Here is a 26,548-nt window from a genome sequence, read left to right on the forward strand (position 1 = left end):
AAAGATGCCCTTCAACGGATGAATGGATAAGGAAGATGTGGTCCATATACACCATGGAGTATTATGCCTCCATCAGAAAGGACAAATACCCAACTTTTGTAGCAACATAGACAGGACTGGAAGAGATGATGCTGAGCGAAATAAGTCAAGCAGAGAGAGTCAATTAAATGGTTTCACTTATTTGTGGAGCATAAAAAATAGCATGGAGGACAAGAGGAGTTAGAGAGGAGAAGGGAGTTGGGGGAAATTGGAAGGGGAGGTGAACCATGAGAGACTATGGACTCTGAGGTTGGTGGTGGGTATTATGGAGGGCATGGATTGCATGGAGCACTGGGTGTGGTGCTAAAATAATGAATACTGTTATGCTGAAAATAAATAAAAAATTAAAAAAAAATAAAAGAAAATTAGTCTATCACCGAACATTGCATTTCTCAGACTTACAAATAGGAAATGAGCATATCAAAGGTGCTAGGTCTGATTTCTGCAATGAAGTATGTAGGTGCTTGTGGGTATCAGTGATTCATTCACCAAGTCTTTTTGACCACTTCGTATGAACTGGGCTCTTCTCTGCAGCAGTAGGAATAAATAACTGGGATAAATCCATGCCCATCCCCTGGGGAGCTCACATCAAACAGTGTGGGGATGGCAGAGAAACAGGAGCCAGGAGGCATGCTCAGTGAAAAGAAAGCAGCCAAACCTGGAACAGGAAGTCCTGGGCACATGGCAGACAGGGAGCAAGTGGACAGTCCATGTCCTGTTGCCCCCTCCCTCTTCCTCTGCCTCACCCAGAGGCACAGTGGGCCCACCCAGTTCCTTAGTCTTGGGGAAGGGCAGTGAGAGGTCAGATGAAGTCACCTCTCCTCTGAGCCTTCTCTGACAGCCTTTCCTGACCTTAGTCAGCCCTGGTCACTCACAGCCCTGTCCATCACTCATACAAGTAGCGGCAGCAGCCTACTTCTCAGAAATAACCGAGAGAGAGAGAATGAATTTTCACTTGGCATTCCTTTTTTGGCATGTGATTTCCTGCCTTTGCTTATTTTTTGTGCTTGATTTTGACCCAGAACCTGAAAATTCACAGCAATGATATTGAGCTGGGTGTCTATCACAGGCCACACTCTGTGTGGGCTTTTTCTGTTGTAATTGATGTAAGAAATGAAAAGGAGGTGGGAAAGTGCTTGAGTCTTGCTCGAGTACATGATTTGCAGGTTCTAAGTTGCTCAGGTGCGTTAACTGCTAGATCCATAGCCCCTAAAACAGTACTTGCTATTAAACACTGAAGAAGTAATATGTCACGTTAGTTATTAGGGACACAAGCTTTTTAAAAAGTAACTAACATATTATATACTAACATTGTTGAAACTTAGAGCAAAATCTAAGAAGGCGTTGTGACTTATGCATGAATGATACACACTCATAGCAACTAAAACGGGATTTTTTTATTGTGGTAAAATGGACATAATATAAAATTTTCCACCTTAACCATTTTTAGAGGCATTGAGTGCATTCACACTATTGTACATCCATCACCCTCATCCATCTCTAGAATGTTTCCATCTTCCCAAACTAAAACTCCAAACCATTCAACACTAACTGTCCATTTCCCATCCCTCAGTCCCTAGCAACCGCCATTGTACTTTCTGTCTCTGTGAATTTGACTCCTCTAGGAATTTCATGAGTGGAATAAAAATATATGTCCTTTTTTGTCTGGCTGTATTCTTTATTTTAGATAATTTGATAAATAGATAACTTTCTTTTTATCTGAGTAACACATACCTGTTTTGGAAAAAGATAGGAAACACATAAAAGCCTAATGAGGAAAGTAACTATCACTTCTGAGCTCTGCTCAGAAACCCACTAAAATCATTTTTGTATCTTTCAGTCTTCTTTTCCTTTGGCTTATTACATGGAGGTACATGTATAGAAATATACATAAAAACATTGTAATTTGTTGCTGGCTTTTCACTTAACAAGGTTTCAGAACCATTTTTCCATGTCTTTAAATATTTTCTATGTAACCATTTCAATGGCTGTATAATACTTCATTGGGAGATATATCATAATTTAATGAACAATATCCTTTCTGTTCTTGTGCAGTTTCAAAGACCTGTTCATCTGTGTGACCCTCTCTTCCCCCATCTGAATCAACAGGGATGCTGAATGGTATCTCCCTGGCATTAGGGATGGTGTCTGTTAAGCAAAACTGCATAGGACCAGGTCATAAAGAAGCGCTTAAGTGAATACTATCGACAACATCTTTTCTTTTTCCAGGACAGCAGGGCTTTTCAATTTGATCGATACCCTGTGGCCTCCAGTGATGCCCCTGAAAGCACCTGGTCATGGCCAAGCCTGTGAAGAGGTAAGCCAGCATCTAAAGAGCTTTCCCTGGTCACTGCCTGCTCTATGCCAGTTGCTGAGCCAGGCCCTACCCCTAGTCCACATCCCTGAAAAGGATAGGTCTAGTGACTGTGAGTCAGGAGGACAGAGATTCAGACTTGCTCACCTCACTCCATAGTCCAAACTCTGGCTGCTTTCTCTACTTGTGCCATACTCCCCATTCTTGAGGTTAATTTACGGCTATGTTTTTAAACCACAGCCATTACATACCATTGCAACAATTAGGGTCTTAGCCTCATCCTAATTAAGACACAGGATGTTTTCCCCATCACCTCCCAATCACTATTAGAACCAAGCCTCAATTACCAGATAGAGCACAAACTCATAACCTAATAAATAAAGTCCATGGATATTCTTTCAACCACCAGGTGAGCCAGGGATTTCCATTTTTCTGCAGCATCAAATTGTCGATGGTAGTTGCTCACATGTAGCAAAACTGATCAAAATTTGTCCCTTCTTCTCCATCCTGAGTTTTATCCGGCAGACTGAGCAGCAGCTACTTTGGGCCCCAGCTCCCAAAGCTAAAAACAGGGAGCCATCTTGTTTATGTGGTAGCTGACTTCCTAGCAGACTGCTGGAACTATGACTTTGTATAGTGCTAGACCAAGAAAATAGTTGTCAAAAATGCCAAATTCTAGATTATTTAAGAAGAAAAAGTTTCTAAATATTTTCTGGGGGTGCCTGGATGACTCAGTGGGTTAAGCCTCTGCCTTCGGCTCAGGTCATGATCTCAGGGTCCTGGGATGGAGCCCTCATCTGGCTCTCTGCTCAGCAGGGAGCCTGCTTTCCCCACTTGTGACTTCTCTCTCTGTCAAATAAATAAATAAAATCTTAAAAAAAAAAAAAAAGAATACTCTGAAGAATGAAATTTTTTAATGAAGTCTTGAATCCATAGTAAATTCAAGAAGTTAATTCATAAAGTTCTAATGCTTGGTCATAGATATAAACAACATAATCTATTTCTTATACAACCTTTCAGATAAAAAGAATGCATCTGTGAATAAATGTCTATATATTAAAGAGTAGATTTTAATAGTATATTTAAATCTTTTACTAGCATATTTATGTTCTATCGTTGCCTTAAATTTAAACAGGTAAAAAATCACATGCCTCCTCCTAGCTTCTGTTACATCCTTACTGCTCATCCAAATGTGGGGCAAATTGATATAATTGAAGAAGACCCCATTTCTAAACTTTACCAGCCTCCAGTTCCCCGCTTCTTAAAAGAAATTCTCCAGGTAACATCTGTGTTTCTAACAGGGTCTTTAGTTATTCTTACTGTATTTTTATGCCTTTTGTGATGTTCTAATCATTTTCAATGCCTTTCCAGACTAGTGATCTTAGTACCCGTTGCAGTTTCTATGCCAGAGTGATTTATCAGAGACCACAGGTAATCAATCCCTCTTCCTTTCTCTCTCTGATAAGGTGTTATAAAATTTATTAAAGGATAACCTCTCATAGATATTAATGGAGTGCTAAGATAGAAAAGCATTTTAAAAATCCATTTATGTGTGATCCATGCTGAGGCAATTAATCCATTCCTTGTGCAGGTGCAGCCTGCCAGCCACTGTGGTAAGTACTATGTATGAAAAACTTAGGCATAGCTCATGTGAAAGGTTCTCAGCCCAACACTGTGAGTTCTTTTCTGGCACACAGATTATAGAAAGGAAAGAAAGGAGGTGGAAGAAGGAGTCTTGGGGTTGAGCTTAGCCCCTGTTAGAACTGTCCAACAGCTCTGAGCCATCAATAGGGAAAGGAAGCCCTGTAACCCCGGGGAGGTCTCAGCAGTGCTGGGGAGCTGCAGCCTAGAGGAGCTGCCTGTTGGCTGCCTTCCCACTCAAGATCAGCAAGAAGTAGACAAGAGAAAGGGATGTTTTTGGCAAGCTGAACATATGGTGTAAGTTCTTCCAGAAAGAAACCTCTGGTTAACCTTAACTCCATGCAAATCTCACCTGCAGTATACAAAACATCCCATTGTTCAAACCTCATTTTCCTTTTCTCTGTTCACCTTTTAGTGAATTTGTACCTCTCCTAAGGAATAAGAGTGATTAACGTTAGTTAGTCACAGTGCTTCCTGTGAGCCATCCAAGAATTTGGGTCAGGGACAGGCCCACAGTGATGATGAGGTCCAGGCACCTGATGTGTCTCTTACCTTCCAACCCTGAAGTGAAGTGAAGGCTGACTGTGAACTCCCCCACCCACCATCTGCAGAACGCTCAGTTTGTTAAGACATGCTTGGCATCTGCCATATTCCTGTTATTCTAACACACATTCCAGGTTGTAGGGCTGTAATCAGGCTCTGCAGCTGCCATTTACTCTGCAGATAACTGTCCTCAGAGGCAATATACCCCATGTTCCTGTCCACAGAGCCTCAGTTGCTCAAAGCCCCAGCTGATAGCAGACATGGAAAATAAAAAACAGGTGTCAGATATACCATTTCTAGTCTCGACAATAGCCCCAGTGGATGGGCGCCCTAGGACAGAGAAAAAAAAACTGCAGATCATCTGCCTCACTGGTTGAAGGAACCCTGCATTGGGACTGGTTGAAAACACTGATAACCTCCTGCCCCAAGTTCTCTGCCAAGAAATATGCTTCCATTAGCCTAGGTGCAGCCTGCCAGCAAGTATGGGTTTCAGTGGGTGTATGTACTAAAGAATTGGTGGTACTTGGGATGTGTAGGTGCTTGGAACACAATGGAACAGATTCCTCAATGCACTAAAATCTTCTACCTTCTGTATTTTGTTTGTGGAACAGAGAATCACCAGAAACCAACTTCCTCAGGGAGAAATTGAAATAAGCTAAGTCCCAGGGGCACTGTGTGTTCAAGTATACATTCTACAGTGTATACATTCTACAGTGACAACATTGACTTTAAGAATGGCACAGTGAGTCACTGCAAGACCTTGAATTATCAAAGAAGATTCAGTTGTATTTTCATTATACAAATGGTTAAGTCATGCAAGTGAAAGACATGTTTTTTGTATTTAACTTTTTTTTTAAGATTTTTTTTTCAGTGAAAGGAAACAAATTGCCATTTATTAATATTACTAAATATTCTGCTTGCCACATCTCTCCACAGGCACTATAACTGATGAACAGTTATGACAACAGCCACCATTCAGTGAGCTAAATGAAATAACTCTGTACCAAGCATAGCTGTTTACATACATTTCCTTATTTTTTTAATTTTTAATTTTTAATTTTATTTTAAATTTCTTTTCAGTGTAACAGAATTCATTGTTTTTTGCACCACACCCAGTGCTCCATGCAATCTGTGCTCTCCATAATACCCACCACCTGGCTCCCCCAACCTCCCACCCCCTGGCCCTTCAAAACCCTCAGGTTGTTTTTCAGAGTCCATTGTCTCTCATGGTTCACCTCCCCTTCCAATTTCCCTCAAATCCCTTCTCCTCTCCATCTCCCTATGTCCTCCATGTTATTTGTTATGCTCCACAAATAAGTGAAACCATATGATAATTGACTCTCTCTGCTTGACTTATTTCACTCAGCATCATCTCTTCCAGTCCTGTCTATGTTGCTACAAAAGTTGGGTATTTGTCCTTTCTGATGGAGGCATAATACTCCATGGTGTATATGGACCACATCTTCCTTATCCATTCGTCCGTTGAAGGGCATCTTGGTTCTTTCCACAGTTTGGTGACCGTGACCATTGCTGCTATAAACATTGGGGTACAGAGGGCCCTTCTTTTCACTACATCTGTATCTTTGGGGTAAATACCCAGTAGTGCAATTGCAGAGTCATAAGGAAGCTCTATTTTTAATTTCTTGAGGAATCTCCACACTGTTCTCCAAAGTGGCTACGCCAACTTGCATTCCCACCAACAGATTAAGAGGGTTCCCCTTTCTCCACATCTCTCCAACACACGATGTTTCCTGTCTTGCTAATTTTGTCCATTCTAACTGATGTAAGGTGTTATCTCAATGTGGTTTTAATTTGAATCTCCCTGATGGCTAGTGATGATGAACATTTTTTCATGTGTCTGATAGCCATTTGTATGTCTTCATTGGAGAAGTGTCTATTCATATCTTCTGTCCATTTTTTGATATGATTATCTGTTTTGTGTGTGTTGAGTTTGAGAAGTTCTTTATAGGTCCTGGATATCAACCTTTTTTCTGTATTGTCATTGGCGAATATCTTCTCCCATTCCATGGGTTGCCTCTTTGTTTCTTGACTGTTTCCTTTGCTGTGCAGAAGCTTTTGATTTTGATGAAGTCCCAAAAGTTCATTTTCACTTTTGTTTCCTTTGCCTTTGGAGACATATCTTGAAAGAAGTTGCTGTGGCTGATATCAAAGAGGTTACTGCCTATATTCTCCTCTAGGATTCTGATGGATTCCTGTCTCACCAAGACAGCATGGTACTGGCATAAAAACAGACACATAGACCAGTGGAACAGAGTAGAGAGCCCAGATATGGACCTTCAACTCTATGGTCAAATAATATTTGACAAAGCAGGAAAAAAATATACAGTGGAAAAAAGACAGTCTCTTCAATAAATGGTGCTGGGAAAATTGGACAGCTATATGTAGAAGAATGAAACTCGACCATTCTCTTTTTAAAATTTTTAATTAATCTCTACACCCAGCCTGAGGCTCAAACTTACAATCCCAAGATCGAGAGTTACCTGCTCTACTAACTAGGCCAGCCAGGCACCCCCCTAACTTTTATTTTGAATAAAATTATTCTAAATTTTTAGATTCATAGTAATTATAGATTCATAATAGACTTCAAAGAAATATATAGTGTACACCCTCTCCTGTACTAACACCCCTTACCCTCAATAGCCACCATACAACACCCAATACAACACCCAAACCAAGAAACTGACATCAGTACTAATCTGGTTTCATCATTATAATTACATTATTTCATGATCATTACACAAATGAAACTGTGCAATATATATCAGTGTTGTTTCCTAGGCCAGCTGCACAAAGTACCAAAAACCAGATTGCTTGAAACAGCAAAAATTTATCATTTCACACTTGTGGGGGCTAGAGGTCTGAAATCAAGGTGTCAAAGGGCCATGCTATGTCAGCTCTGGGGAATATCCTTCCTTGCCTCTTCCAGCTTCTAGTGCCTGCCAACAATCCTTGGCCTTCCTTGGCTTTATATACATATCACCCTAGGCACATGACCATCTTCACCCTATGTGTCTTCTTGTTGTCTTCCCTCTGCACCTGTTAGTGTCCAGATTTCCTTTTTTATAAGGACTTTAGTCAGATTTGAAGAGAGACTGTTGTCATGATTTCATCTTGACTTTATTAAATTTGTAAAGACCTTATTTCTAAATTAGGTTACATTCTGAAGTACTAGAAGTAGGACTTCAATTGATTTTTTTGGAGGGACACAATTTGACCTATAACAGCTACTTTGTTGGTGGTGGTAGTGGTGATGGTGGTGGTGGTGGTGGTGGTCATCGTCATCGAGATTCATCCAGGGAACTAATGATGTTGGAAATCCTTTCAGATGTTTATTTCCCATCTGAATAATTTCTTTGGTGAAAGGTCTATATGTGTCCTTTGCCCATTTTCCGTTTGTATTATTTCTTTTTTATTGCTGAATTTGGAAGTTCTTTATATATTTTGTATACAAAGCCTTTGTCAGATATATGATTTGCAAATATTTCTCAGGGTCTATAATTTGTCTTTTTATCCTTCCAACAGTGGTTTTTCCAGAGCCGAGTTTTTCATTTTTATGCAGTCAAATTTATTAACTTTCCCTTATAGATCATGCTTTTGTCATAAAGTCTAAGCCAAGCCAAGCCATTTTGCCTAGTTTTAGGTCCCAAAGTTTATCTTTTATGTTCTTTTCTAGAAGGTTTATAATTTTACATTTGAGTCCATGGTGTATTTTGAGTTGATTTCTTTAATAAAGTATTAGTTTAGGTCATGGTTCCCTTTTTTTGCCTAAAGATGTCCAGTTGTTCCAGCATTATTTGTTGATAAGCTGTCCTTCCTCTGTTGAATTGCTTTTGCAACTTTGTCGAAATTAATTGGGCATTTTTGTGTGGAACAGATCTATTTTTAATAAAATTTTAGCAATTAGATTGTAGCACTGCTTTGAATTAATTGGTTATTTGTGTATTTTTATGGATGACACCCCAATGGTAAAGATATTTTATAGTTAATTTCAAAGGAAATTAGACCATTTTGGCTCATCAGGAGATTGAAAAAGAGATAGTAAGCCAAATCCAGGGGATTTACAAAAAGTATCTGAAATATTTGAAGACTGTCAGAAAAACTCCCAGCTGCAGATAATCTTGTAGAAATCTTTGCCCTAAGATATCTGCCATTTTTTCAAATTTGATTTTGCTAGTTGTTCCCCAAAATCATTTATAACACCACAGTCCAACACAGTATCATGTACTTAGTATTTAGTTGTCATGTCTCTTTCTTCTTCAAATGGAATATTTCTGCATCCTTGCATATCTTTATGACCTTGACAGTTTTTAAGAATAGAGATCAGTACTTAATAGAATTTCTCTCCATTTAGATTGACCTGATGTTATCTCATGAATAGATTCAAGGTACGCATCATTTTCAGGAATACCACATAAAAATACTGTCTTCGTATCAGGAGGTACACAGTTGATTTGCCCCAGTGCTATGATATGTTATCAGTTGATTAAGATGGTGTTTTCTAAGATGCTCAACATCACTAATCATTAAGGAAATACAAATCAAAACTATAATGAGATACCTGTCAGAATGGCTAAAATTAACAACATAGGGGGCGCCTGGGTGGCTCAGTGGGTTAAAGCCTCCGCCTTCGGCTCAGGTCATGATCCCAGGGTCCTGGGATCGAGCCCCACATCGGGCTCTCTGCTCAGCGGAGAGCCTGCTTCCCTCTCTCTCTCTGCCTGCCTCTCCATCTACTTGTGATTTCTCTCTGTCAAATAAATAAATAAAATCTTTAAAAAAAAAAAATAAAAAAAAAAAAAATAAAATTAACAACATAGGAAACAACAGGTGTTGGCAAGGATGCAGAGAAAGGAGAACCCTCTTGCACTGTTGATGGGAATGCAAACAGGTGCTGCCACTCTGGAAAACAGTACTGGAGTTCCCTCAGAAAGTTGAAAATAGAAGTACTCTATGATTCAACAAATAAACTACTAGGTATTTATCCAAAGGATACAAAAATACAGATTTAAGGGGCATATTCACCCTAATATTTATAGCAGCTATCATAAATAGCCAAATTATGGAAAGGGCCCAAGTGTCCATCAACTGATGAAAAGATAAAGAAGATGTGGTCTACTTATAGACTGGAATATTACTCAGCCATCAAAAAGTATGCTATCTTGCCATTCCAACAATGTATATGGAAGAGCTAGAGGGTATTGTGCTAAGTGGAATAAATCAAGTCAGAGATGAAAAATACCATATGATTTAACTCATGTGGAATTTAAGAAACCAAACAAACAAAAGGGAAAAAAAATAAAGAGAGAAGCAAACTAGAAAACAGACTTTTTTTTTTTTTTTTTAATTAAAGCACGGGGACAGGACCCATGGGCAGGAAGAGCTGCTTAGAAAACAGACTCTTAACTATAAAAAAGAACTGAGAGTTACTGGAGAGGAGGTGGGTGGGGATGGGCTAAATGGGTGATGGGTATCAAGGAGGGCACTTATGATGAACACCGGGTGCTGTATGTAAGTGAAGAATCACTAAATTCTCCACCTGAAGCTAGTGTTACACTATATGTTAACTAACTGGAATTTAAATAAAAACTTGAAGGGAAAAAAAAGGTGTTTTCTAGATTTCTCCACTCTAAAGTTAACTAATAAGTATCTTATACTTATAAATAAATTAATAACTCTGTAACAAGTATTTTATAGGAAGATACATTGAGTGATCTTGCCTGAATGTCAAGAATGTCAAATCGTACCTTTTACATTGAGTAGTTGGCATTCAGCTATACTTATGAGCTTATTTCCTGATTTATTTATGTATCACCATTTATATCAGTATGGACTAGTGGATTCAGTTTTGTTCAGTGGATTAGAATCTCACCGTTGTTTAGTTTGTTGTTTGGGTTTGCCAGATTCAAGCTGGTTCGTGAGGTCTTTGGTTGTGTTCCTATCATTCTTTAAGTGTGTCCTTACTTTCTGACACAGTGAGATGTTTCAGACTCATCTGTGCTTTCTCTATTCTGGAAACAGCCATCTCTCGAAGGAGGCATGGTTGATTTTAATGGAGAATGACTTTTAAAAGCAAAGGTCTGGGTACTAGATGGGCTTACTGCTATTGAGAGGTTATTGTCTCTTGGCCCTCCCAATGGACAGTGCAAAGAAGTATATATGTGTAAACTCATGCACATATGCCCATAAATCCATACCTATTTCTTTCCATCTATTCATCTATATCTGAAATCATGAGTTTATACCCGTATCTCCAATTGTAGATCATTACCACAGAACTGACTTTAGGTTTCTCTATTTCCATATTTATAACTCTCTTATCCAACAGTGAGAAAACCTGGTTCTCATTTTCCTCAATATAATTTAATCTAATTTCCAATCTGTGATCAACCTCCTAACCATGTGAGCTACCCCCTACACCCCAAGCCACAGTTCCTCACCATCCAAGTCACTTTCCTTGCCCAGTCCTGTCAGTCAACCAAATGGAATCCTCAGCCTGATTATGCCATCCACAACAGTAGCACTAACTGAGTTTTGGGCCAGCCAGGTTCTCATGGTCCAGCCCTGCTGACCATAAGGGTCTTCCCAGGCAAAGCATAGTTCCCATTTGGATATACTGAATCCTAAACCTTGAGCAAGGGGAAAGGGAAAAATGCCATTATAATTAACTTGAGAAGGCACTACAACTTTTGTAGATATAAGAAAATTATAATAATAAAAAAAAAAGACTAAAAGAGAAAGATCATTACTGGAGTTAAGATGGCAGGGTAGTAGGGGAGACACTGAGCTTTCCTTGTCCTTGGAACACAACATCCAACTATTTTGAATAGTTGAATTACTCTGAATATAAATGGACTAAATGCTCCAATCAAAAGACAAAGGATATCAGAATGGGGGTGCCTGGGTGGCTCAGTGGGTTAAGCATCTGCCTTCAGCTCAGGTCATGATCTCTGGGTCTGGGATCAATCCCCATGTCAGGCTTCTTGCTCAGCAGGAAGTCAGCTTCTCTCTCTCTCTCTCCCTATGCTCCTCCCTACACTTGTGGTTTTTTTTTTTTCCTCTCTCTCTCATTAATAAATGAATAAAATCTTTAAAAAGAAAGAAAGAAACTCATTGATAATACTACAATAATAGTAGGGGACTTAACACCCCACTCAGACCTATGGACACATCATCAAAGCAGAAGATCAAAAACAAAACAAGAGATTTAAATGACACACTGGGCCAGTTGGAGTTCACAGATTTACTCGGAGAATTTCATCTTAAAGCAGCAGAATCTTCTCAAGTACTCATGGAACATTCTCCAGAATAGATCACAACCTGGGTCACAAATCAGGTCTCTGCAGGTACAAAAAGATTGAGATCATACCATGCACATTTTCAGACCACAATGCTATAAAACGAAGTCAACCACAGGAAAAAATTTGGAAGGCCCACAAATATATGGAGGCTAAAGAACATTCTACTAAAGAATGACTGTGTCAACCAGGAAATTAAAGGAGAACTTAAATATACATGGAAACAAATGAGAATGAAAACACAACACTTCAAAACCTTTGGGATGCAGCAAAGTTGGTCCTAAGAGGGAAGTATATAGCAATACACGCCTTCCTCAGGAAACAAAAATCTCAAATATACAACCTAAACTTACACCTAAAGGAGCTGGGAAAAGTAGAGCAAATAAAAGCTAAATCCAGAATATAGATTAGAGCAGAAATCAATGATATAGAAATTAAAAAAAAAAAAAGAAAGAAACAGTAGAACAGATCAAAAAAAGTAGGAGCTAGTTCCTTGAAAGAATAAGATCAATAAACCCCTAGCCAGACTTACCAAAATGAAAAAAGACCCAAATCAATAAAGCCATGAAAGAGGAGAGATCACAACCAACACCAAAGAAATACAAACAATTATAAGAACATACTATGAGCAACTCTACGCCAATAAATTCAACAATCTGAAAGAAATGGATGCATTCCTAGAGACATATAAACTACCCCAACTGAAATAGAAAGAAATAGAAAACCTGAGCAGACCCGTAACCAGCAAAGAAATGGAATCCGTAATCAAAAATTACCCAACAAACAAGAGTCCAGAGCCAGATGGTTTCCCAGAGGTATTCTACCAAACACTTAAAAAAGAATTAAACCTATTCTTCTGAAACTGTTCCAAAAAATAGAAATGGAAGGGAAGCTTCCAAACTCATTCTATGAGGCCAGCATTACCTTGATCCCAAAACCAAAGACCCCACTAAAAGGAGAATTACAGACCAATATCCCTGATGAACATGGACGCAAAAATTCTCACTAAGATAGTAGCCAATAGGATCCTATAGTACATTAAAAGGATTATTCACCATGGTCAAGTGGGATTTATTCCTGGACTACAGAGGTGGTTCAACATCTTAAAATCAATCAGTGTGATACACCACATTAATAAAAGAAAAGACAAGAACCATATGATTCTCTCAATTGATTAAAAAAAAAATGACAAAGTGCAGCATCCTTTCTTGATTAAAACTTCCCACAGGGTAGGGGTAAAGGGAATATACCTCCATATCATACAAGCCAAATACCAAAAAAAAAAAAAAAAAAAACCAAAACACAGTGAATATCATCCTCAATGGGGAAAAACTGAGAGTTTTTCCCTTAAGGTCAGGAACATGACAGAGATGTTCACTCTCAGTATGGTTGTTCTACATAGTACAGGAAGTCATAGCCTCAGCAATTAGACAACAAAAGGAAAGAAAACACATCCAAAGCAGCAAAGAAGACGTCAAACCAAAGCTGGAGGCATCACAATTCTGGATTTCAAGCTGTATTACAAAGCTGTAATCAAGCTGTATCATCAAGATAATGTGGTACTGGGCGCCTGGGTGGCTCAGTGGGTTAAGCCGCTGCCTTCGGCTCAGGTCATGATCTCAGGGTCCTGGGATCGAGTCCCGCATCGGGCTCTCTGCTCGGCAGGGAGCCTGTTTCCTCCTCTCTCTCTCTCTGCCTGCCTCTCTGCCTACTTGTGATCTCTCTCTGTCAAATAAATAAAAAAACAAAACAAAACAAAAAAAAACCATAAAAAAAAAAAAAAAAAAAAGATAATGTGGTACTGGTATAAAAATAGACACATAAATCAATGGAACAGAATAGAGAACCCAGAAATGGAACCTCAACTCTATGGTCAACTAATCTCCAACAAAGCAAGAAAGAATATCCAATGGAAAAAAAGACAGTCCCTTAACAAATGGTATTGGGAAAATTGGACAGTCACATGCAGAAGAATAAAAATGGACAAAAGACCTAAATGTAGGACAGGAATCCATCAAAATCCTTGAGGAGACACAGGCAGCAACCTCTTGACCTCAGCCACAGCAATTCTTGCTAGACATAACTCCAAAGGCTAGGGAAACAAAAGCAAAAATGAACTATTGGGACTTCATCAGGATAAAAAGCTTTTCCATAGCAGGGGAAACAGTTAACAAAACTAAAAGTCAACCTATGAAATGGGAGGAGATATTTGCAAATGTCTTATCAGATAAAGGGCTAGTATCCAAAATCTATAGAGAACTTATCAAACTCCACACCCAAAAAACCCCACATAATCCAGTCAAGAAATGGGCAGAAGATATGAACAGATATCTCTACGAAGAAGACATACAGTGGCCAATAGACACATGAAAAAATGCTTGACATTACTCATCATTAGGGAAATACAAACCAAAACCACAGTGAGATACCACCTCACACCAGTCAGAATGGATAAAATTAACAACTCAGGAAACAATAGATGTTGGCGAGGATGCTGAGAGAGGGGAACCCTCTTACACTATTGGAAATGCAAGCTGGTACAGCCCTCTGGAAAACAGTACGTAGGTTCCTTAAAAGTTAAAAACAGAATTATCCTATGACCCAGCAATTACAGTTATCCAGAGGATAAAAGCACGATGATCAGAAGGAGCAATGTTCACAATAGCCAAACTGTAGGAAGAGCAGTGTCCATTGACAGAGGAATTGGATAAAGAAGATGTGGGGTATAATATATGATGGAATATTACATACCCATTAAAAAGAATGAACTCTTGCCATTCACAATGATGTGGATAGAACTAGAGAGTATTATGCTAAGCGAAATAAGTCAGAGTAAGATAAATATCATATGATTTAACTCATATGTGGAATTTAAAAAACAAAACAGATGAACATAAGGGAAGGAAAATAAAGTAAGATCAAACCATCAGAGACTAACGGTAAGAAATAAACTGAGTATTGTTGGTGGATGGGTGGATAGGGTAACTGGGTGATGGGCATTACGGAGGGCACTTGATTTAATGAGCACTGTGTCTTATATGCAACTGATAAAAAACTAAATTGCACCCCTGAAACTAGTAATACAGTATGTTAACATAATTATATTTAAATAAAAAGGAAAAAAAATTTTTAAAAAGTAAATTTGTGGGGCGCCTGGGTGGTTCGGTGGGTTAAGCCTCTGCCTTCGGCTCAGGTCATGATCTCAGGGTTCTGGGATCGAGCCCCGCATCGGGCTCTCTGCTCAGCAGGGAGCCTGCTCCCCACCCCCTCTGCCTGCCTCTCTGCCTACTTGTGATCTCTCTATGTCAAATAAATAAATAAAATCTTTAAAAAAAAAAGTAAATTTGTTGGAGATACAACATATATTTATACCTGCTTTACATCAGAGTGTATAGAAAGTCTGAGACAAGTAACAAGTATTCCTGCCTCAGTCAGTTTGGGCTGCTGTGGCAAAATTCCATGCACTGTGTGGCTTAAACTGCAACAGTTTACTTCTCCCAAGTCTGGAGTACTGAAGTCTGAGGTCAAAGTGCCAACAATGGAGGTGAGGGCTCCCTTGGTTTAAAACAGGATATTTCCTTGTATCCTTACCATGTGGAGAGGAGAATGAGAAAATTATTGTCTTATAAGGACACAAATCCCATCACGAGGGCTCCACCCTTATGACCTTATTACCTGCCTAAGGTCCCACCTACCATTATCACATTGGAGGTTAGGACTTCAGCATATGAATTGGGATTTGGTGGGGGGTGGGTGAGATATAAACATTCAGTTCATATTACTGATCCTTAGGAAACTTAGATCTAATAGGAAAGAAGAACATGTATGGACTAAATATCAAACAATGTGGTAATTAACATTCTAGGTATGGGAAAGAGTGATCTGGAGAAAAGAACAGTCCCCGTGAGTAATTCATGGACAAGTACAGTAGTGCCAGGAAAGGCCAGATTGTATCCTAGTAAAGGAGCTATTATTTATTTTTTTTTAAGGTTTTATTTATTTAATTGCCAGGGAGGTGGCTAGAGAGGGAACACAAGCAGGGGGAGTGGAAAAAGACAAAGCAGGCCTTCTGCTGAGCAGGGAGCCGATGCTGGGCTTGCGGGGATCATTTCCTCAGCTGAAGGCAGACACTTAATGACTGACCCACCCAGGCGCCCCTAAAGGAGCCCTCTAAACAGGTACAGGGTTTAGGCTCTCAGAGCACAGGCATGTCAATGGGGGCTAGTGACCAAGATACGCAGAGTCTATTGTATATTTGAAAATATTTGTTGAAATGATAACTAAAATTGTTAGTAATAATCATCTAACATAATTGCTTTATTAAAGCTTTGGATATAAGAATAGCTAGTAAAGTTAATAGACTTGATTATGTCTTTGAATTGTAGCTAAACAGTTTGCTTCCTCCACAGCAAAGGGAGATTTGGCTGATGGTGACTGATGCCACCCTCCAGATGCAGGATGAGAATAACTCTGGCCTCCCCAAAACCATACCAGTCTGTGTAGCCCCCTCATGTGTGTTGAGCCAGGAAGTTCTGGAAGCACTCACCGAAGCTGTCTCTCATAGCTTTCTCTTCAGGGACACTGTCCGAGCCCAGGGTATGCTTTCTTCTTCATAGTTTGACCCAGTGGTGACTGATAGATGCCATAAAATGGCATCGTAGCTTTGCCTTTCTCTGGAACTGCTGGCTCCTTCATGAAGCTAACCTTGGACATGGTATATGGAGTGAAAGAGGCCTATGGTACCAGCCTTCAGCTTTCACTAGCTCCTGTCATGGGCCACCTGGAGAGAATCAGAACCCCTACAGGGCTGACACTCCCTGTGAAAGATGCCATTGGTGGCTCACGGATTGTCTCTTGGTGGCACACTTACAGGTGAAGTCACTTGAAGCCATTGCCTGGAATATCACTTTTTAAAACAAACAAAAAGCTGGAATAGTATAAATATACACAGATCAGTTAGCTCTTTTTTTTCCCCAGGGATCAAAGTAGAATCCTGCCCAAACTATATATTTTTATTTTGTTTTGTTGAAGTATAATTTGTGTACCACAGTATTCACTATCCTAAAATGAGTTTGAATCTAGTTTTGTGTGCTTGGCCTGCTTAGCACACTGGTGGCTTTAGCATTTCCCTTCTGTCCAGTGCATATGTCATTGGATACAATGGATGGGCCCCAAAACTGTGCCCTCTGCCTATGGAGGGTTGGCAAAGGACCCTGTCTTCACTGGCAGGATAACTCACTTTTTTCTTCAGTGCTTCAATAATCTGAAGGGTCTCTGTTGGCAGGTCAGATTGTTTGTGTCGAACGAAGTGTCCTCTTGCTTCAAAAGCCCCGTTTGGGTGTGGACTCCGGAGCTCACTCCTGTGAACTGACTGGCCCTGTGAAGCTCAATGATCTGGTTTCTGTTACTCAGGTCAACTCCATTTGCAGCGTTCAAGGTGGGTAGTCAATCCTGGAGGAAATGGTATTTATATATTTTTAAACATCATACTTCATATTAATTTCATTTATTCAACAAGATTTTATGTCTGATATGTTCCAACCTTTGGATTGGAACAAAATCAGAGGTTCTTGCCTCTTAGACTTCTAATGTGTATAGAAAGATCTCAGCGAGCTGTGCACTCAATCAAGCATCGAACTGCAATGTGCTGAGTGCTCCAGGTGCTGATTGCTGAGACCTCACCCTGTCAGGGAGCTCACTGTAGTCTCCCCAAGGACAGGAGCTTTGTGCTGAGATCTATAGGATAGGAAGTAATCAGTTAGGTAATTGAGCAGGAAGACTATCTGACTGGAAAAGAATAGGACATAAAGGCTGCAGACCTGGCAGAGTTGGGTGGATGGAAGGACTGGAGATTAGACTAAAGGGCCAACCACTGCCCAAGTGGGTGGCCCTGGCAGGAGTGTACTCTGTCATCGACAGAGAGACAGGTATTCCAGGTTTTGTCTCTTCAGAGGCCAGGGCCTTGGGTGGTATTCAGTGGGAAGGCAAGCACCAGTCCCAAGCTGTGAAACAAGGGAGGAGGCAAAGTAAATCTGGAAGTGGGTTTATTTGGGAAAAACTGACCCATTGAGTAGTGAATTCAGTACAGAGGGAGCAAGGCATAGATAGAGGGTGAGAATTCTGAGATTCTGGCTTAGGGAACAAGGCAATGGTAGAGCTGTTTACTGGAGTAGGACATGGTGGAAGAGGCCAGCTTTGAGAGAACAATCTTAGCTCTGTCTTGGAGAGTTTAGGTGTTTTTGGTACATCTGAGATGTTTCAGTAGCTGGTTGGATATATGAGTCTGGTGCTGAACACAGCATTAATACTCTTTTTTAGCTTTCACATGTTTTTAGTGATAAAAGTAGTGCATGTCCAATGGAACTAGTGAAAGATTAACAAAGGGAAAGAAAAACAGGTTTCCTGCCATGCTGCACCCTGTTAACACAGGAACACATGCATTTGCCCCCTTTGGAGGAACCTGTGTGACTTTACAATACTTTGTAAGCCCATTATCCTGTCACGTGCTTTCCTTACTTATCTTAGTACTTTAGGAGGGATGTCCATCCAGGTGGATAGATAAAGATGTAGCTCAGGATAGTAATAGTTGCATAATATTCCCTCCTATGAATAAACTGTCTCTCTGCTGATGGATATCGAAGATGTTCCTCTGTTTTTGCAGTTATAAACAAGGCTGAAATAAACATCTTTCAAATCAATCTCTACTGATGTCTATGCAAAAAGATTTCAGGGTCTCAGGGTTCATATATTTTTTTAACCAACTTTTATGAGATATGACTTAAGTACCTACAATTCAGTCATTTAAAATGTTTTAGAATATTCCCAGAGTTGTGCAGCCATCACCCCAATCTAATTTAAAACATTGTCAGGGCACCTGGCTAGCTCAGTCGGTAGAACATATAACTCTTTTTTTTTTTTTAAGATTTTAATTATTTATTTGACAGACAGAGATCACAAGTAGGCAGAGAGGCAGGCAGAGAGGAGGAAGCAGGCTCCCTGCCAAGCAGAGAGCCCAATGCGGGACTCGATCCCAGGACCCTGGGATCATGACCTGAGCAGAAGGCAGAGGCTTTAACCCACTGAGCCACCCAGGCGCCCCTAGAACATATAACTCTTGATCTCACGTTGTGAGTTTGACAGCACATTGGGTATAGAGATCATTAAAAAAAAAAAAAAAAAGAAGGGAAGGAAGGGAGGGGAGAGGGGTGGGAGTTGGGTAAGTCTCGTGGTGGGTATTAAGGCGGGCACATATTACATGGAGCACTGGGTATGGTGCATAAACAATGAGTCTTGGAACACTGAAAAACTAAAATTAATTTTTTTAAAAAAAGTATTTAAAAAGAAACATTGTCATCATCCCAAAAATAAGCCTCGCGCCCATTGTCAATCACTCCCCATTATGCTCTCCCACCCCAGCCTTACCCTGGTCTGAGGAAAGCACTAACCTACTTTCTGTCTTTATAATAGAATTTGCTTGTTCTGGATATTTCACATATATGGAACCACACATTATATAGTCCTTCAGGATTGACTTCTTTCACTTGGCATAATGTTTTCAAAGTTATCCATGATGTACCAGATATCAGCACTTCATTTCTTTTTATGGTTGAATATTTCATTGTATGGATATACCACATCTTGCTTTATCCATTCATCAGTTAATGGACATTGGGTTGTTTCCACTTTTTGGCTATTGTAAATGGTGCTGCTATGGATATTTATGAACAAGTTTTTGTTTGAACAACCTTTTTCAAATTTTGCATATGTATCTAGGAGTAGAATTGCTGGATCATATGGGAAACCCTGTGCTTAGCCTTTTTGAAGAAATGTGTAAGTGTTTTCCGAAGTGGCCACACTATTGGTATATCCTTAATATTAAAAGATATTAAGTTAATTTCCAAAAAGCATACAAAAATTCACATTTTCAAAAGTAATTTCTAAGAGGCCTACTTCCCCAGGCTTGCCCACTACTAGATTCCTGAATCTTTTTATAATTTTTATGAACAGCAAAACTCTGATCCCATTGTTGTTGGCTTAATTCACATTCCCCTGCCTGCTTGTGAGATTGGACACTCATTCATTGTGTTGAGGCAATTTGGATTTTCTTTTCTGTGCATCTTCTTTTAGTGTTAGTACCAAAACATGACTAAGACTGTGATTTGAAGAAAGGCTATTTCTTCATTTCTTCATTTCTTCTTCATTCTTCACTTCTTCATTTCTTGAGAAATCTCAAATGTGATTTCTCAAATATGATTTGAGAAATGAGAGCAGTATAGCCTTGTGGTTCTGAAGAAAGCAGACTCTAACAAGCCACCTGTCATTTGGGTCTTCCATTTTCTCATCTGTAACACAGGTCTAATAGAATCCACCCTAAAGCATTGTTGAGAATCAAATAAGATAATGCACATGAGGCTTTGGGGCTTTAGTCTGCACTCACAGACTAATGGAGAAGGATGATATCTCAGTGCTTCTTCCACTGCTACAGACCAGGAAGGCTGGCTGAGGGCAAGAGCCAGTGAGGCAGCTTGGGATAGTTAGGATTTGTCAGAGTGGTGACAGTCTTCCAGACAAATGAAGGCCATATGTAAAACCTACAGAGGAGGCCGGGAGGTCTTGTTCTACATACTATTCCCAGCCATGCTAAGGAGGTTGTATGATCAATTTGTTGTATTAAGTGAAGCAATTCTGTCAACACCATAGATAGACTGTGGCACAAAGCCAGATTAGTTGCTTATAGGCTATTTGGAAGCGTGGAGGGAAAGAAGGGCTGAGAGTCTGCAGAGGCTAAGTGGACTATGGGGGTTTCCAAGAGTTGGCTTTGCGGGGCCTCTGGACATAGGCTGTGAGGACAGTGCACTGTGCCGATGCATGGCCTGCAGCAGATGCACTGTGCACCTGTCCTGGTCACTCCGCCCACCTCCTGCTACTGCTTGCACATCTCCACATAAAATATTAAAATATTTTGAACTAAATTGTGCCTCCCTTCTACCTTCATTCTCTTCACTGGCTGCCACCTGTTCTCATCCCGCCCTCACCTCTCTCAGAGCCCAGGATTGGTCAGGTGCTGAGAGAGAAGGGTGTGAGAATAGCCTCCCAGCAGTATTCGCTGCCCCACATTTGAGAGGGACTGCCACTCACCCACACTGGTTAAGCTGCATGGGACCCTGGGGCAACTGGGTGGCTCAGCTGGTTGATCATCTGACTCTTGGTTTTGGCTCAGGTTGTGATCTCATGGGTCATAGGATGGAGCCCTGCTTCAGGCTCAGTGCTGAGCATGGAGTCTGCTTAAGATACACTCCCTCTGCTCTCTCTTCTCTCAAATAAACAAATCTTATAAAAAAAAAAAAAAGCTGTATGGGACTCTATTATTATAAGACCATAAGAATAACCACCACCTATAGCACCATGTTATGAGAAAATATGTACCTGAAGATCTGGCTTCTAAGGGAAGGTTTGAAACCTAACACATTATCCATAGCCAGTGAATGCCACAGAGATGCAAAAAGAGGAAAACATGTAGATTCTTGTGGGGAAAGAGAAGACCTGGTTTTTCTAGTTTCTGAAGAACTTCATATTTTAAAAAAATAATAATGTATAGGTGGGATTAACAACATATAAAATTATAACCATTTTATAGATTGTTAAATTATCTTTTTCTTTTTTACCTAAGATGAATACTGAGATTATTGATCTTAGATATCTTCTAGTGTATGCATACAGTGCTTTTTTTTTTTTAAAGATTTTATTTATTTATTTGACAGAGATCACAAGTAGACAGAGAGAGAGGAAGGGAAGCAGGCTCCCCACTGAGCAGAGAGCCCGATGTGGAGCTTGATCCCAGGACCCTGGGATCATGACCCAAGCCGAAGGCAGAGGCATTAACCCACTGAGCCACCCCAGGCGCCCCGCATACAGTGCTTTAAATTCCTCTCTAAGCACTGCTTTAGCAGTTTGGATGTTTTTATTTTCATTTATTTCAAAATATTTTAAAATTTGTCTTGAGATTTATTCTTTGACCCTTATGTTACTTAGAAGTATATTAATCTCCAATTATTTGGGAGTTTTTCAGCTATCTTTCTATTATTGACTTCTGTTTAATTTCATTATGGTCTAAGAGCATACTTAGTATGATTTCTATAAATTTAAATGTGTTTTATGCCCCCACTTTGTGTTCTGTCTTGATGGATGTTCCACATGAGCTTAAGAAAAATGTTTATTCTGCTGTCATTGGATGGCATATTCTATAAATGTCAGTTAGAGTCAACTGATTGATGGTGCTGTTCCGTTCAACTATGATTTTCTGCCTTTAAATCTGTCAGTCATTTATAGAAGGGTGTTGATGTCTCAAAGAATAATAAATAAAATATAATGGTAGGTTTATTTATCTCTCCTTGAAGTTCTATCATTTTGCTTCACATATTTTCTTTTTTTTTTTTTTTAAGATTTTATTTATTTATTCGACAGAGAGAGAACACAAGTAGGCAGAGAGGCAGGCAGAGAGAGAGAGGAGGAAGCAAGCTCCCTGCTGAGCAGAGAGCCTGATGCGGAACTCGATCCCAGGACCCTGAGATCATGACCTGAGCCAAAGGCAGCGGCTTAACCCACTGAGCCACCCAGGCGCCCTGCTTCACATATTTTCACAGTCTGTTGTTACATGCACATACACATTAAGGATTGTTGTATCTTCTTGGTATATTGACTCCCTTATCATTATTTAATGCCCTTCTTTATCTCGGATAATTTTCTTTAATCTAAAGTCTGCTCTGCTTGAAATTAACATAATTTTTAATCTCTTATTGGTGTTAGCAGATTATATCTTTTTCTATAACTTTACTCTTAATCTTTATATGTCTTTAGAGTTGAAATGGGTTTCTTGTAGACAACATAGAGTTAGCTCTTGTTTTTCTGCCCACTCTGATAGTCTCTTTTGTGTTTTTGAACCATTCACATTTAAAATCAGTACTCATACATAATTGGATTAGTATCTATCATATTTATAATTATTTTCTATTCATTGCTCATTTTTATTGTTTTTTTTTTTTTAAGATTTTATTTATTTAACAGATAGAGATCACAAGTAGGCAGAGAGGCAGGCAGAGAGAGAGAGAGGAGGAAGCAGGCTCCCTGCTGAGCAGAGAGCCGGATGCGGGACTGGATCCCAGCACCCTGGGATCACACCTGAGCCTAAGGCAGAGGCTTTAACCCACTGAGCCACCCAGGCGCCCCTGCTCGTTTATCTGCCCTCTTTCTGCCTTTTCTCATTTCAGTTGAGCCTTTTATGATTCTATTTTCTCCTCTCTCCCAGCATATTAACACTTTTTTTTTTTAAACATTCTTTAGTGGTTGCCCTAGATACACTTAAAATGAATCAAGTCCACTTTCAAATAACACTATCCTGCTTCAGGGGTACTACAGGTATCATGTAAGGATATTCTCAGTTCCTCCCTCCCATTCCTTAGAACATTGCTGATATTCACTTCACTTCTCCGTAAGGTATAGTCACTGAATACATTGTTGTTATTATTATTTAAACAAACTATTATATTTTAGATTAATTTAGAGTAACAGATGTAAAGGATTTTCTTTCACCTTCATGTATTCCTTTTCTAATCCTCTTCCATTAGTTTATGTAGGTCCAGTTTCTGTCCTGTATTATTTTTTTTCACACATTACCATTTCAGTCTGGAGTTCCCTGTGAGTCTCTCTCTGAAGCTGTACTGCAGGCCTCTGGGTGGGTCAGGTGGATGTGTAAACACTGCTATCACAGTACTGCCAGATCTTCTGATAAGAACCAGTTAACTAAAGATTAAGAGAAAACAAAACCCCAGCTGCAAAATAGCAAAGATTGGCCCAGCCTCCCATGCAGGAACACCCCAGTCAGTGCAGAGGCTGGAGCGCTGACCAGATCACACTGACAGAGAGGCACAGAGGCTCCCTGCCCTCCTCTCCAGCCAGCTGTGGGCTCACCCAGATTCAACTCCCATCAAAGCCATGCAAGGCTAGAATCCTCACTACTTTGTGAAGTAACAATAGTAGACACCCCCTTTGCAGCAACTCAGCCTTGCCCTACTCTGCCCATCCCTGTTCCAGAAAGTCCAGTGATGGCTTGTCCAGAGGTAGCCGCAAGCAGGATCTTTCATCATCTGTAAGAAGTCGACTCTGGAAGTTAGATAGCTCTCTTGCAGCAGCTAAATCAGCTGGACATCAGGGTCTCCAACAGGGTTTTGAACCTTGCAGATCATTGAGCGTTTTCTCTAAGCAGGGCTTGAACAGACTCATAGTACAGCCCTGTGAGCCAGTCACCCACTGAGAAATAACATTTGTCCATCTGCATGAGTGCTTTTAGGAAATGGAGCCTCTGTGAGGGAATGGTGCTCAGTGTTTCCCTTGGGTTCCCAGGCCTTCTCATTACATTTCCCGAACATAAGCATCCAGACTATGCAAGGACTTCTTCCTAGTTTATTTGTTTAGGATGACAAAATTTTGCAGCATTGATTTTTATCTATTTGCATTGCTCACCACTTTATATACCCTTGCTAGTGGGCAGTGGTCTTGTTCACCACTGTGGGCATGAACTCAGCAAGCACACGTTTGTAATCTGTCTCCCTGGGGAGGCATGGCCAAGTCCTGTCTTCAAACCAGGCTTTGGCCTCTAACTAGCAGGAAACACTTCTGACCCCCAACTTCAGAAAAAAAGGTTGGAGAGGAGGGTGTGGTGGAGAGTTAAAAGTCACTGAAGAAAATAACAGAGCACGTAGCTGCTATGTGCCCTACTAGAAAGGAGCCACTGCACTTCCCAGGAAGAAGCCTTTGAAGGAACCTTTTTAAAAAGATGTTTTAATAAATATGTGATATACCTTTCCCAAGCCTAATTACAAGAGATTTCTATAAATAAGATAAGGAAAGGGGCGCCTGGGTGGCTCAGTGGGTTAAGCCGCTGCCTTCGGCTCAGGTCATGATCTTAGGGTCCTGGGATCGAGTCCCGCATCGGGCTCTCTGCTCAGCAGGGAGCCTGCTTCCCTCTCTCTCTCTCTCTGCCTGCCTCTCCATCTACTTGTGATTTCTCTCTGTCAAATAAATAAATAAAATCTTTTAAAAAAAAAAAAATAAGATAAGGAAAGTAAAAGCTTTTAATAGCAGATTGCAGCCAAATGATGAGTATGGTGTTAAAACCTTCAAACTTTAATAATTTTTTTTTTTACTTCTGATGTTCATGTAAATGAATAGTACACTTCCAGTCATCCCTTGGAATTTCTTTAGAGTTACCAGAAGGCACTTCCAGTGGTGTGTAGACTCCAAATAAAATAAATTTCTTCAGTGTGTCTTGTTCCCTGCTGGAAGGAAATTGCTTAATCCCATCTAAATGTAAATGCAGTTAACACTCAAAGATATCCTAGGATAAAAAAGAAGTTAAGTTGGTAGCAGTCTTCTTTTTACTAGTTCAGACGCTAAGTAGTGCTGGGCACAGACACCCATGGAATAGAAGCGACTCATCTTGCTTGGCCCTACATAATGCCTCTGCCCGTTGTGAATTGGTCAACACTCCTTTCCGGCTGTATTATAAGCCATTATTGACTTTACTTTTCATCCCTTTGACTCAATCTTGATTAGATTTGCAAGGATAATGAAATTAGCTGGGACAGTCTTTTCAAAATCAAGATCTATTATTTTCATTTTTAAATAGTCTTTCAAGTGGATATTGCATGAATGCATTTTAGTAAATCAAGTCTACTTAGTTGTAACAATTGTTTTATCCTCTACAGATAAATTTTCTTCTAATGCTTGTTCTAGTGGTGAATGAAATTCTTTGCTTCAGGAGTGAGAGGGATGAGTCTTCTATTTTTCTGGAAACTTAGGTCACATCTTAACTCCTTTTCAGTTGTCTTATTTCACCACTTTTCAACAGGAATGGTCTGGGATTTGCCAGCGTATCTAGATATCTACAATGCTTCACATTTCAAGAAAGTAGACCATCTCAATTTCCTGTTTAAAATTCCTCACTGGCTTCTAAGTCTAAAATCCCCAGTTAAGACCCTGGTGACTTGGGTCTCCCAACCTCACAGCCATGTCACCTGCCTTTCCATCATGCCCCTTTGGCCTCCAGCCCTGCCTCAGGATACAGGGTCAGCCTGTGCCCTCCACCTCACCTGCAGCCCCACCTCATGTATCTTCTTTTGGGAAGCCTTCCCTTACCTTGTAGAGGGCCTCTCTTCTCTATCTCCAGGAGCCTTTTCCATTTCTCAATGTAGCATTTATTTCATGGTATTTTTTTTTTTTAAAGATTTTATTTATTTATTTGACAGACAGAGATCACAAGCAGGCAGAGAGGCAGGCAGAGAGAGAGGAGGAAGCAGGCTCCCTGCTGAGCAGAGAGCCCGATGTGGGACTCGATCCCAGGACCCTGAGATCATGACCTGAGCCGAAGGCAGCGGCTTAACCCACTGAGCCACCCAGGCGCCCCTATTTCATGGTATTTTTTAACAGACTATTTTTAGAGAAGTTTTGAGTTTATAGCAAAGGTACAGAGTTTCCCCATACCCCACACATGTACTGAGTTTCCCACTATCAATATCCCCCACCAGGGTGGTACATTTGTTACAGTTGATTATATATATATATACACGTGTGTGTGTGTGTGTGTGTGTGTGTATATATACATATATATGTATATATACATATATATGTATATGTGTAG

At 40.1% G+C, this 26,548-nt stretch overlaps 1 protein-coding gene across 7 annotated transcripts in view; it reads left to right on the forward strand.

The window, feature by feature from the left end:
- SPIDR (scaffold protein involved in DNA repair) overlaps nt 1-26,548 on the forward strand; it is a 590,033-nt gene that overhangs the window by 553,322 nt on the left and 10,163 nt on the right. For all 7 annotated transcript variants that reach the window (XM_059394553.1, XM_059394557.1, XM_059394556.1 and 4 more), the window contains 5 exons: nt 2,269-2,356; nt 3,489-3,632; nt 3,725-3,784; nt 16,263-16,449; nt 17,138-17,290. In XM_059394553.1, coding sequence (XP_059250536.1) covers nt 2,269-2,356; nt 3,489-3,632; nt 3,725-3,784; nt 16,263-16,449; nt 17,138-17,290 — 632 coding nt within the window. The remainder of the gene's footprint in view (nt 1-2,268; nt 2,357-3,488; nt 3,633-3,724; nt 3,785-16,262; nt 16,450-17,137; nt 17,291-26,548) is intronic.

The sequence above is a fragment of the Mustela nigripes genome, chromosome 3, assembly GCF_022355385.1.
Source record: "Mustela nigripes isolate SB6536 chromosome 3, MUSNIG.SB6536, whole genome shotgun sequence".
Lineage (NCBI taxonomy): Eukaryota > Metazoa > Chordata > Mammalia > Carnivora > Mustelidae > Mustela > Mustela nigripes.